The 12,449-nt window shown below is 37.4% G+C and overlaps 1 protein-coding gene across 3 annotated transcripts in view; it reads left to right on the top strand.

Annotated features, from left to right (window-relative positions):
• The window catches only part of Pde7b (phosphodiesterase 7B), a 299,395-nt gene that overhangs the window by 80,172 nt on the left and 206,774 nt on the right, over window positions 1-12,449 (top strand). For 2 of the 3 annotated variants that reach the window (XM_005390481.2, XM_013517377.1), the window contains exon 2: window positions 5,488-5,548. In XM_005390481.2, the coding sequence (XP_005390538.1) occupies window positions 5,488-5,548 (61 nt within the window). Of the gene's footprint in view, window positions 1-5,466; window positions 5,549-12,449 lie in introns of those variants that run through there. The other variant, XM_005390482.1, reaches the window with a different exon arrangement.

Raw genomic sequence — 12,449 nt, 5'->3', positions numbered from 1 at the left:
ATTTGTCCCCAAAATGATTCTAGTAGTGTGTCAGGAGTTCTTTCTGTTCATTTTTTATTTAATGAGCTCTCAAATACAGTCATGGAGGTGTGAGTTTTTTCTGCAGTTCTACGATAGCACCCAAGATTTAGTCACTAATATGGAGGATGTCAAGAGGCAATTGTGCGAATTAGATTCCAATCCCTGGATCACCAACATTTGCTGTGTTCTTGAAACCAACAATCCAGTGATGCCTCCTGGTTCTCCAGTTTGCCTCCTTGGTCCATCTACCAGGTGAACTCACAGCCTGGTGAGGCAATTTTGCAGAGTCGCTGTTAGAGTCATTTATGGAAGTCCTGCCTGTTGCTAGAATCCCCATTATGCTGTAAGCAACTAATTCCCTTTATTAAATTCCTTTCTGTTAAAAAAATACTATAAATATGCAGAAAAGAATAGCAAAGACTCATAACCTATTAATTACCTTCTGATAACATTTAGCGTTATCTAGCTCCAAACAAATATTATTGTCCCATCTGACAGTGAGTCAAACTCCCAAGCAACAAGAAATTCTATCTTTGATTCTGTTTGTTTGCTGAGGTTTTCTCCCTTCCAAAGATGTCAAGACACTTTCTCTAAAAGGAAGACTTACTGGAGGCCTGTTGAGAGCCCTGGTGACAGCAAGTATATTCAGAAAAATAGAATAAAATTTAAAAATATATGAAAGCTTACTTGAAAAATGTTTGCTGGCCCAAAGGAGCTAGAATTGCTACTATCTGTTAAACATTGAGAACAAAATGTGAGATTTCACTGCTTTTAAAAACTTCTTTTGATTATATGATACTATTGCCAATATTATGTGTCATAAACATTTTGATATCCTCCAATACAATTGGATAAATATTATAAGGAAAAATAAAATTTTGATAACCTCCAAATAAAAATTTAATAATAAAACTTTTCATATCCTCCAAACAGAAAAAGATGCTTGTTGAATACTTAAACTTACTCTTAGTATCAATGTTTGCAACTAAATTTATGATAGAAGTAATGCAAATTATAGTTCATGCAAGAAAAACATATTTTACTGTGTGTTTTACTGGATTACATCATTAAGTTAATGGAAACTATAGAGTTTTTAAATACTGATAGCTTTTAAGATGTAGTATTTTATTTATTTTTATTATTCTTTTTGGTTGATGAATAAAAAATGCATATATTTATGGTATACAATGTGGTGATTTGAAATATGTACATTGTGGAATGGTTAGGTGAAGCTAATTAACACACGCATTGCCTCCCATAGAAGTAATTACCTTTTTCTGTGGTGAGAACATTTAAAATATACTCATCAATTTTCAAATATACAATATATTGATCTTAATATAGTCATATTGTAGGGTAAATCTCTTAAATTTATTCTAATTGACATTTTATATCCTTTGACCAACAGCTCCTGAGTACCCCTCTCCTCCTGGTAACCATAAGTATATGTCCTACTTCTGTGAATTCTACTCTTTTAGCTTCTACACATAAATGAGATCACATAGCATTTGTTTTTCTGTGCCTGGATTATTGCACTTAGCATAATACTTTCATCTTCATCCTTGTTGCTATAAATGACAGAATTCTCTCCCTTTTATGGCTGAATAATGTTCCATTTTGTATATATACCACATTTTTTTTATCCAGTTAACTGTTGATAGACACAGGTGATCCCATATCTTAGCTTTCAAGAATAATAAATGCACTGTTTTGCAACATTCCTCTTTTTTCTCCAGAAGAAATTCTAAATTTATATGTAATTCTAAATTTAATATTAAAAAATTCTTAACAAGTGAGAATTAGTAACCAATTTATGAAATAGTCTGACTTTTAAAATTAGAAACATTTCTTTATTCTTAATCCTTACTAAAAATATGGAATAAAAATGAGATTTTTAATGGACAGACATAAATTCTTATTTTTGTATTGCAGTTTTTTCTACCATAGTTTAAATGTGTACATTCTTATCCATAATGAATTAAATTTAAATTTCCACTGGTACCATAATTTAGATAATATTACAGTTTTACAGATAAGGAAGAAGGTTTGGTACAACTAAGTAAATTACCTGTGATAATACAATAGAGAAGAGAAGGTACCCCCAGGGTTTGGAATTAAGTCAGTCTGAGCCAATGTCCAAGCTCTTACAGGTGGCAACACTTGCAAACAGTAAGCAGTTAACAGGTCAAAGAGCGAGCTGTCAACAGAGACAGTCTACTTGGCCACAGCAAAAGTGAGGCCCAAAGTGTGGAAACCTGTGTCACTTGGTGAAGTATCAGGTCAGCTGTCAGCATTCATTCTCTCATTCGTTAGAGGAGGGTATTCTCTAGTGAGCGGTACTGTGTGTGCCTCAATTTTCTACTGTTGAAGGGATATAATGAGAGTGTGAAATGGTACAAAGACAGCACACAGAACAATGCTTACGCCATAGTGTGAGCGCCATAAATGTTAGCTACTCCTCAAATACTTATCAGAGGTCCGGTATGTCTACAGCACCAGGGTTACAACAAGGAAGCATGATGAGCATTCTTCACTATCTCCAAGGGCACTAGCCTTGCATAGGTGGGTCATGTACCGGACTTCCTATGTGCTTAGAAGGACAGCATGTGTCAGAGGGATTTCCCTGTTGCCAGCAGGGCTCCAACCCCCCTGGACAGACATTGCAATAACTATTCCCTGTTAGATGGGGACAGTGTTCACTGAGAGAGATGGGAAGGAACAAGGTGACCTGGTCTCAGTATTTCAGGCACAGAAGACAAAGTGAAGACGGAGTCCCCAGTGAGAGATGGCAATCCAAGAATGAGGTAGAATATTAATGAACAGAACTAGGTACAAAGTCAGAAGCACCCAAGGAGGTGCCGGGATGGGGAATGCCTTCGAGCATGACAAGAGCACTGAGGGAAAAGGCTTTCAGCAACTCAGAGCCCCGCAGAACTCAAAACCTTCCCTAGGGAAGAGCCTGCGGTTTTCTAAGAGTTGGGCCCCATGGTTTAGCCTAATTAATCTCCTAAACTGGGTCATCACTCTGGGTTGCACAGCAAGCAGGGGCCTGGCATGAGGGCCTGGTAAACACTGGGATCTATGAAAAAGGCCTTGGAAAGAACCTGGTTCCTTGTAAATCCTGAGAACAATCAGATTCCCTTCTGGGCCTTGCTTTTCAATCTGTTAACGTCCTCATGTAACTGCACCAGGTGGGCAATTGATGAGTTGGTTAAAGTTGCCTCCCTCACTTCCCAGACATGCCAGGAAGATGAAGGCAAGGAAGAGGAACGCCTTGTCCTCACCAGCAGGGCCACAGCACCTGCCCTTGCTCCTTGGTCAGGAGTTGGTCTGGTCAGTGAATGAAGGCAGGTCATGACTGTTAAGAAATGCATGCTTCATGGGCATTTTAGGAATTTCCATGACCGGGAATGAAAGCGAGACCTTGTGGGTCTACCCTGACATGTTTGCTAAGAGGCACATGCAAGGCTGCCCTTGCCTGTGAGAGTCATGTGAAATTACGTAAGCTTCACCCACCATCCCCCAAGGAAGGCCCTGCACTGAAAGAAGGAAAGCTCTTCCAAGGTAGCACATGTGTGGGCCTTGACATTAACAAAGGGTAAGAGAGCATTCCCGAGTCACTTCCTTGTGAGACCTGGAATACAGCTTGCTACAGCTTCCTAGCACTTTGTTCTGCCGCGAAGCTGAAAACATTTAAGAAACTTCTGACCTTTCATTTAAAAATAATCATTAACTCTTTCAGGTCATAAAAATACTACTTTAAAAAGCAGTTGATGCAGAAAATAGATCCCAGCTATTTGAAAGAGTTTAACCTCTGCCAAAATACAAACAGAACAGGAACAAAAGTAGGATCAGGCTCCACGGGTCATTAATCGGTACATTTGCTCCATGACCTGACTTGAAGGCACGCATCCACAGCCCAGTGTTACTTACAAAGAAATGAAGCATAAAAAGATGAAGTGGCCTGATAAATCTCACACTAGGTCTTCAGAGTAGTTGGGAAAAGGCTCACGATAGACTCTCTACCCAGAATCCAGTGCTCTTTTACACCCAGAATGCAATGCTCTCTTTCAGCCTTCCACCACCTCAGCCTCCTTCCTCTCCAGTCCATCCTCCTGATTCAACAGTCCCTTTCTTCTTTCTCATATCCCCAAACCAACTGTCCATACCCTTAGGCAAAATGTAGGTTAACCTAAAAATAGGTTGATTTGGAGGTAATGGCATCATCTTTTCCCCTCTCAACCTGCTCCTTTTTGTACAGAAGAATTTCATAATTAGGTATGAAAAATATGGGTCCTCAAATATAGGAATGCTACAGAACTTCTCTGTAGAGTGAGTGCAGGCTTGGTAAAGTAGGAAAGGAAGTCACCCTCCACAGTCCGGTCAGTGAAAAGACCCACAGCAGCCATGAGTTTAATGACCACTGTCTTGGTTACTTTTCTGCAAAATACCTGATGCCCAAAATTAAGGAAGGAAAGGTTTATTTCACTTATAGTTTGTGGAGGTTTTAGTCCATACTTGGCAGGTTACAAGGCAGAGTGGCACATGGCAGAGGGCTATAGCTCATGGCGGCAGAACACAGCAAAAACAACAAAAAGTAAAAGGGAGGAATGGCCCCAAGCAGCCTCTTCCTCTCTCTTACATATGCAAACTATCCACCCCAGGGTGGGTGTAGCTCTCACACCCATAATCAATCAAACTCTAAAAGCCTGCCCCATGACCACATGAGGCTTTGGGGGGACACACAGACACAGACCATAACAACCACCATCTTTGATAACCCTGTTCTGAAGTCAGATCTAGGCCATCCTATCAAAAACCTGCTTGAACTTGTGACAGCAAGAGTGAAGATAGCATTTTCTAGTTGGTGTCAGGTACACGCAGATGTGGCCTATTCTGCAGTAACTATATATCCGGAGTTTGCCTTGCACAAGAGTTTTAACAGCAAATTATAACTAAGACATAAATAAGAAAGCTGATTATTTCCCTGAGTCCGTGGGTTCAGCAAAAGCATTTCAAGTGCCACTTTTTCATTTCTTTATTTGCCACCCTACACACACTCCAGGGAGTAAATATTAGTCACCTAGCTTTACGTTTGATCATGTCTGTGTACAGTGATAGAGTGGATAATAGGGACCCATTTTGAGGTTGATTAACCTCAGATTATTGAACCAAATAGACTGTATATCTCCCATTGAGAAGGAAAATGTTAGAAACCAAATGCATCTCAAGCCATAACTTTTCATGGAAGGACACAGAATCAGGTCTAGGCAGGGGAAGGAGGCATGCAGGAACCATCTAACCCAAATCACCTCTTAGGTATTTTACTACAAGAGTCTCTGTTTAAAGTCCCTGGACTCAGGTAAGCAAAGGGAACATTCCTGAAATGTCAGGTTGCGTGGAGATGTTACATTGGGAATCCTCACACAACATCTTAAAATAACTATGGCTATCTTTCTATTTCAGAGGTGTGGCGAAATCTTGTTTGAGAACCCTGATCAGAATGCCAAATGTGTTTGCATGCTAGGTAAGAAAGCTTTTCATTTTGAATTTATTAGGCGTGTTGATGTCGTACAGAATCTCTGAAGTTCTGTTGGTTTATTGTCTGTCTCTTGTTCCGTTTTAGAGAGGTTTGGAATTTATAAGCAGCTGTAACATGTTTGTGGAATCGTTGATGATGAAAGAAAGGTTTTGCTTTTAATAACTGTGAATCTGGAGCCATGGTTCTGAGCCTTTTGAATTTTCTCTTTGGTAATCAGCATAGCATAGAATTGAGTGCTTTGTAGTGAGGAAACTGTGAACTGTGATCGAAAGGCAAGGAGAATCACATTGTAATTCCTAACCAGAGATGATAAGAGATAAGTACACTATTGAGTGTTTACAACACAACACAAAATACTCTTACTTCCAAGGCCTGGGAGAAATGCATGTTTGAACTAATCTGAAGTCAGCATAACAATAACCCACAATGCATTTGTACCACAATAACAATAATGTAATAATCATTTGTTCTTGTGGGACAATACATCAATAACTTTTACAGACTCCTTCAATATATGTTATTCTGTTAGGAAATTAAGTTGGTATTATTTTTTCTTATTTCCTAAGTTAGGAAGAAGTATGGAGAATGTAAGTGATGGATTTAACCTCAAAATGAGAACTAGTCCAGATCATAACAAGAAAGTTCCTAACCTATAAAATTTTAGGTTTGGATGATTAGATACTACTTAAGCCACAACATATGCCCAGTGAACTTTATATTTATTATAGTAATAAAAACAAAAATGGAGCAAAGATAATCAAAAGATCCTTAAATTTTATTTTCGTAAAATTTCACATTTATCTGCTTAAATCTTAAACCCTATTCATAAGCAAAGAACAATTAATTTTAGTTTCTTTTAATTACTATAGTGGCCTCATATCTTGGCAACCTAGACTATTAGTAAGAAGACCCAAAAGTAGACAGCAAGATGAATAGAATCAAGGGAAGATCTTGGTTATTTATAAATAAAGATAATCGTGTAACAAGTAATCAAAGGTTTCTCATAATTTAAAAAAACACATTTTTTTGCCTTCTAAGTATTATTTTCTTGTACTGTTGTTTTAAACCTCTCTGAAACAATTTTTTACATATTTTTATTTTTATTAAGATTGTGCCAATATAGTAACGCATGCATTAGAAAATGAACATTTTAGTGGAAGCACATAACCAATGAATATAATGTAGAATCTAGACACCCTCTCAAATATCCAATATTCCCCTCCTGTAACTATGAAAATTTTTCAAAAATTCTAACGTTCCAGGATACTGGACAAAGATGGATAGATAGATGGATAGGTAGGTAGGTAGGTAAGTAAGTAGGTGAGTAGGTAGATAAAAAGAAAAAAAGAAGAAAATTTCTTTGTGCAGCCATATATCCTAATCATGGATTTGAGAAGCTGTTATCACCACCGCTACATCAGATTTATTCATCAATTAATTTAGTGCACAAAACAAGATGGTGTTAGTACTATTATGATACTTATTTCACAAATGAGGAAATTAAGGCAAATGATTTGGTACTACAAGGACATTAATACTCTTAAAATATTATTTGATTATGGCTTCCATCTGATCTATTAACTTAAATCAAATTTTAATCCATGATGATTTTAAAGACATGAACGCATCATCAATTTGAATTGAATTTTCCTCTGTCTTGAGTCACATTTGTTTCATTTGTTAACTGGTAGGAGGACAGCACTAGACTGTCTATTACTGCCTATAGGATAGACTTCATTTAAAATAAGATCAGTCAGGGGTTGGGGATTTAGCTCAGCGGCACAGCGCCTGCCTGGCAAGTGCAAGGTTGTGAGTTCAATTCCCGGTACTGGAAAACAAGCAAACAAAAAAAAAAAAGATCAATCATCTTTCCATCTCTTCTAGATTGTATGGTATGGTCTATACAGCTGCCAGAAAGCATTCTTAATCATCAACTATTGCCCTACTGCTGGGGAGATAGCTCAGTGGCACAGTGCCTGCCTTGCAAGCATAAGGTCCTGAGTTCAATTCCTGGTGCCAAAAAAAAAAAAAAATATTGCCCTACTGTACCTGATAAATTGCACAAAGTTTCATAATTATAATGTATTTATGTAAGTCACTTGTTAATTACTACTACAACTGTGCAATTAATTGAGCACTCAGTGTGACAGATGACATCTAGCCTAAGCATCTTACATAATTTGGTCATTTATTCTAAGTAAATTAAAAGATGCCTTATCTTTCAAAATATAGATACCTTTGAAAGTACATGTATTAATTAAGCAGTGTAGTAATCCACTACACATTAGTTATTAACCTTGTAAATTTCATTAATTTGTTAGATTATTTTATTTTCTTGGTGATATAAGATTAAATAATATAAAGAATTCATGATGAGTGTTTTTATTAATTTGAGGACACATAGGAAGAACAAACATTTTACCTTTAAATACCACCTTTTTACTATCTAAAATATAATACGGCGTGAAAATAAAACTATGCTTAGTGACCTTGAGCTTTTCACATAGTGAAAATTGTCTGTGCCCTCAAGGAGCTTACATCTAAGAAGGCTTAGAATTTTGCTTACTTATTTTTAAAGATTGTTGCAACTCTAATTAAAGCACTTACAAAGTTTTTTGAAATCTTAGATGAAAAAAGACCAAAGTAAAATAATCACGAATGTCGATACACAGAGACCAACCTGGCATTAGCATACATTCTCCCAAGACCTCCGATTTCACATTAATACAGTGCAAGATGAGAAGGATGAAAAGTAAAGCTGAATGCCTCACTCGCTTAAAATAAACAAGAGGAATTCAAGTAATGAATACATAAGTCACTAAAACTGAGATCATATCTTATATTTCTTCAGAAAAGAACCTCAGTATTAGCACAAGAAAGCCCCTCTTCTGCATTGCCTAAGGTAGTAATTAGTTCGGTGGAGAAACCTTTGATGGTGCCTTTATGAATTCCTGAAGCATTTCTTGAGAAAACATTTTATCTCCAACAGCAAAAGATAAGGAGTCTGATATTTTATGAAACTATTAAGTTTTACCAGTGTTAACAACTGTGAATGCAGTTGATATTTCTGCAGGTAATTTTATAACTTTTTAAGTGAATAAGTCAATATTTCTAAGCAAGAAAACCAAACATATAAAGTCTGCATTTCCAAAACTTTAGCCTGGTCATTTTGCCACCCCAAGACTGGATCCAATCTGAGGTATCTACATCTTGATTCACTCTCTGGTTTCTCCACCTCCTCCCACCCACACTCCCGGCTGGGGGGCCTGCCTCCCTGAATCCCGGCTGTGCTCTGGTTTTAGCACAGCCAAGGTAGAATATGGACAAGGGTCTCTAGTCCAGGACACAGTTGCAGGTCTCTTCTCTCTCTACCACTGCTGGCTCCTCAGTTCATTCTAAAAAAATGCAGTTTCCATGTGTTGAGGTTTCTGTATCACTGACTTTCGTGAATAACCCATCCTCACCGAAAAGTATGCTTCCAACTCGTTACCTTAAATGACCCTTAAGTGTAAAATTCATTTTAAGTTACTCTGAAGCACTCAATTCAATGCAGTTTTAAGTGGGAGCAAATTACCATCATGGACAGTTCTTGCAGGGAATGATTTGTAGCTTCAGAAGAATGCTTTGTGATGAATATGAAAGTTAACAGGGTGTACTGTCACTCGGGGCGCTGGCCATGCTGAGTATTCACTGCTTGTTCCTTTAAATTGCTCAGAGAGGGCAGATATAGCTGATTAAGTTAAGCACCGAATGGTACTGAATTGTTGCCTTCTTTTCTTCAGGCTCAGGTCAATGGGTTCAGAACTCCCATCTTTTCCTAGCACACCACCGCTCCCTTTTAACATTTAGTCACAAGATTTCTCTCAAGTTCAAATTGGCCTTGGTTTATAACATTATGTCAAAGGGTAAACAGCTGTACATGAAGACTTGAACCTTAACTAGATCCAGTGGACTGATATGAAAGGAAAAGAGAAATAGACAAGAAATGATCTCGTATGGTGTCTCATTATCTCTCGATGCATGAGCTATGGCAAATTGCTGACAAAATTTACTTTTCAAAAGTACAAAGAAAACTGTTAGGTAAAAAAAAAGTTAAGGGCTTAAAGGAATTATGTGAAATGATTAGTGCTGACTCGCTTCTTAGTTCACTTGTTAACCTTGCTCCATGAAATAATAAATCTGGGGAAAAGAAAATTTCAAAAAGAGGATTCTAGATCAGACCTTGCATTTGCTGCCCATATTCTTGAGTAGGATTCTCTCAAACAGGAAGCCTTAATTTGTATGTTTTTGTATTTTATATTTTTATTTTTATTTACATACAACATCTGTATATGCATTTTTATATCAGAGATTTATAAATTTTATGATATAAATAGTGTTCTATTTATATTATTTTGTCCATCCTCTTCATCAAGGTCTTTTTACACCAATGTGGAATGTTCTGAGACTCTACTGCTCTGTCATGGCTGATTCCTTCCATGCAGATGAGGGGCGTGGTTATTTGAATGCACAATACGAATTTATTTACTTGTGTACCTTACATGTACATAAGGAGATGCATTAGTCAGTTTTCTTGACACAGAGACATAATACCCACCACTCATGATTTAAAGGAGGAGAAGTTTAATTCACTTAGGGTTTCAGTCCACAATCAGTGAGCTCAAAGACAGAGACGTAGCAGAGAGAGAAAAGCTGCTTTAGTTCACAGTGGCAGGGACAGAGCATGGGAAGAGTGCCAGACAAGAAAAGGCAAGGGACCAGACATAGACCTCCAGGGCCACACTGACATGACCCACCCAGAAGTGCTCCACCAGGTCCCCAGACTGAGCCCAAAGCCAATAAGGTTGACACTACCCCTGGACAACCACAGGGGTGTTCCTACTAGTCAGAATTCTGGTTGAAGTTTATGATAAGTCATTGAACTAGGTTGTTAATTTTCAGAGTAAGAGCACACCATAAGATCAATGTCTTATTAACAATCAACACAAGCACAGAAGAGGGTCTTACTCTCTAGTCTCAGCTCTCAAGAATTGAATGTGTACTTGTAGAAACTGCCTCATCTCTTTAAGTTCCCATTTATAGATTGCACAAAAAGTAGAAATAAAACAATGGTCCTTTGCAGCCCTGAGGTTTTTCTGGTGATAGAATGAGACATTCCATGAGGAGACAGGTATTATGATGCCCACCCTAAATATTATTATTGCATCAGGAAGTTGCTGGATAAATAGTGAACACTAGAAAATATAAAAATTGCTGACAAGCTATTAAAAATAAATTATTGGTTGATAATATTGATGGTGTTTAGAAAAGCAACTGAAAAGTAAAACATTATTTAAATGTGAGGCTATTTTGCAAAATATTAAATACATTCTTCAAAACTGCATGGTAACCTAAAGGCGTAACTGAGTATTTATCCATTGTTCGTTAACCAGATTGCGTCCAGCACCTTCTCTCTGCAGTGTACTGTGCTAGGCACTGGGAATCCAAGGAACAATGGGGCACCAGTTCTGCCCTCAGAAGGTCTCCAGTACAGTGAGAGCCAAGTCTTGAACTTAATATATGTAACATGAGCTGGAGAGTGAGAAGCAATGCAACAGAAATGAAAATAAAGTATGTTGGAGCTTCATACTTTGATGTGGGCATGTGAAGGCATTCACATTTAAATATGAAAGCAGAGCAAGTGGCAACTTTCTAGGCGGTGCATGACCCCTCTCCAGAGCCCTCATACAGGAAGGCCAAGTAGTGGGAGTGGACAGTAAGAGCTTCAGGCCACAAAGAGCATGAAAGGATACACTGGAAAGGAATTTGAGACCTGAGTACAGACAGTTCAGCTGTTACTATTCATTCCAGAAAGGATCGACGACCCAGATACAAGAGCTCTGATCCCTCGTATTTAGTTGGTTGGAGAGCATTTTCCTTTAGTCCTAGAGTGTTAACACCTATGAGTTCTCCAAACTCATATCTACTGGATAGTATGAAGTACAGCTACTCACCAGATACTTGTGAAATGGAATAATTTAAACTTAATATATATTTGACTCTGAAGATCTGAATTCTAGGTTTAATGTTTTTAAAAAATACATGCTTTTTTTCCACTGATATCAAAACCACAGTATCTTAGTTGAGAAATAGAATAGTATTTTCATTTTTCATAATGGAGAAAAAGTGACATGTTTTCACTTTGCCTTTAACACGGGCATCAACCTGAGATTTTTATATGTGGACCCTTTTGAGGTCTATAAATGCTTTCTTAAATATACAATCTGTTTTAAGTCCAAATCAGATCTCTTATCAAGGCAGCCACTGTGGCATAGTAAAAATAACAGACTATCTAAAGGCCTAGTACCATCAAGTTACTGTGGCCATGAGCAAGTCACTTAAGTGTTATAGACTTTAGTCTTCTCTAAAATGGTTATAAGTAATAATAGCAATGTCATCATCTACATTATTATGTCTCTTAAGGATAAAATAATAAATATTAAAAGATTTTGTACACTTTCTTTAGAGGTATCAAAAATATAAGTATAATTTTATTAATACTCAGAATGTGTCCCAAATCTTTGCATGTCATTTTATATTAGTTGAAGTATTATTGATACACAATTGATAGTCTGGGTATGTTTTAAATATTAAACTATCTCAATTTGCTCAAATGAGTAGATATTTTTCATAGCATGTAGAAGAAGTATTAGAAATATTAATATAAATCTAAAAATAATATTTAGATGTAATCACCATGGGGCCAGGTGTGGTGGTGCATGACTGTAATCTCAGCACTGGGGAGGCTGAGGCAGGAGGATCGCTATGAGTTCAAGGCCAGCCTGGCTACATGGTGAGTTCAGTACCAGCCAGAACTGCATAGGGAGACCCTGTCTCAAAAAAAAAA

This window comes from Chinchilla lanigera, unplaced genomic scaffold (genome assembly GCF_000276665.1).
Source record: "Chinchilla lanigera isolate Chin_1 unplaced genomic scaffold, ChiLan1.0 scaffold00038, whole genome shotgun sequence".
Classification (NCBI taxonomy): Eukaryota; Metazoa; Chordata; class Mammalia; order Rodentia; family Chinchillidae; genus Chinchilla; species Chinchilla lanigera.
Note: the sequence above shows the minus strand (reverse complement) of the source record. Positions and strands in the feature narration are given on the sequence as shown.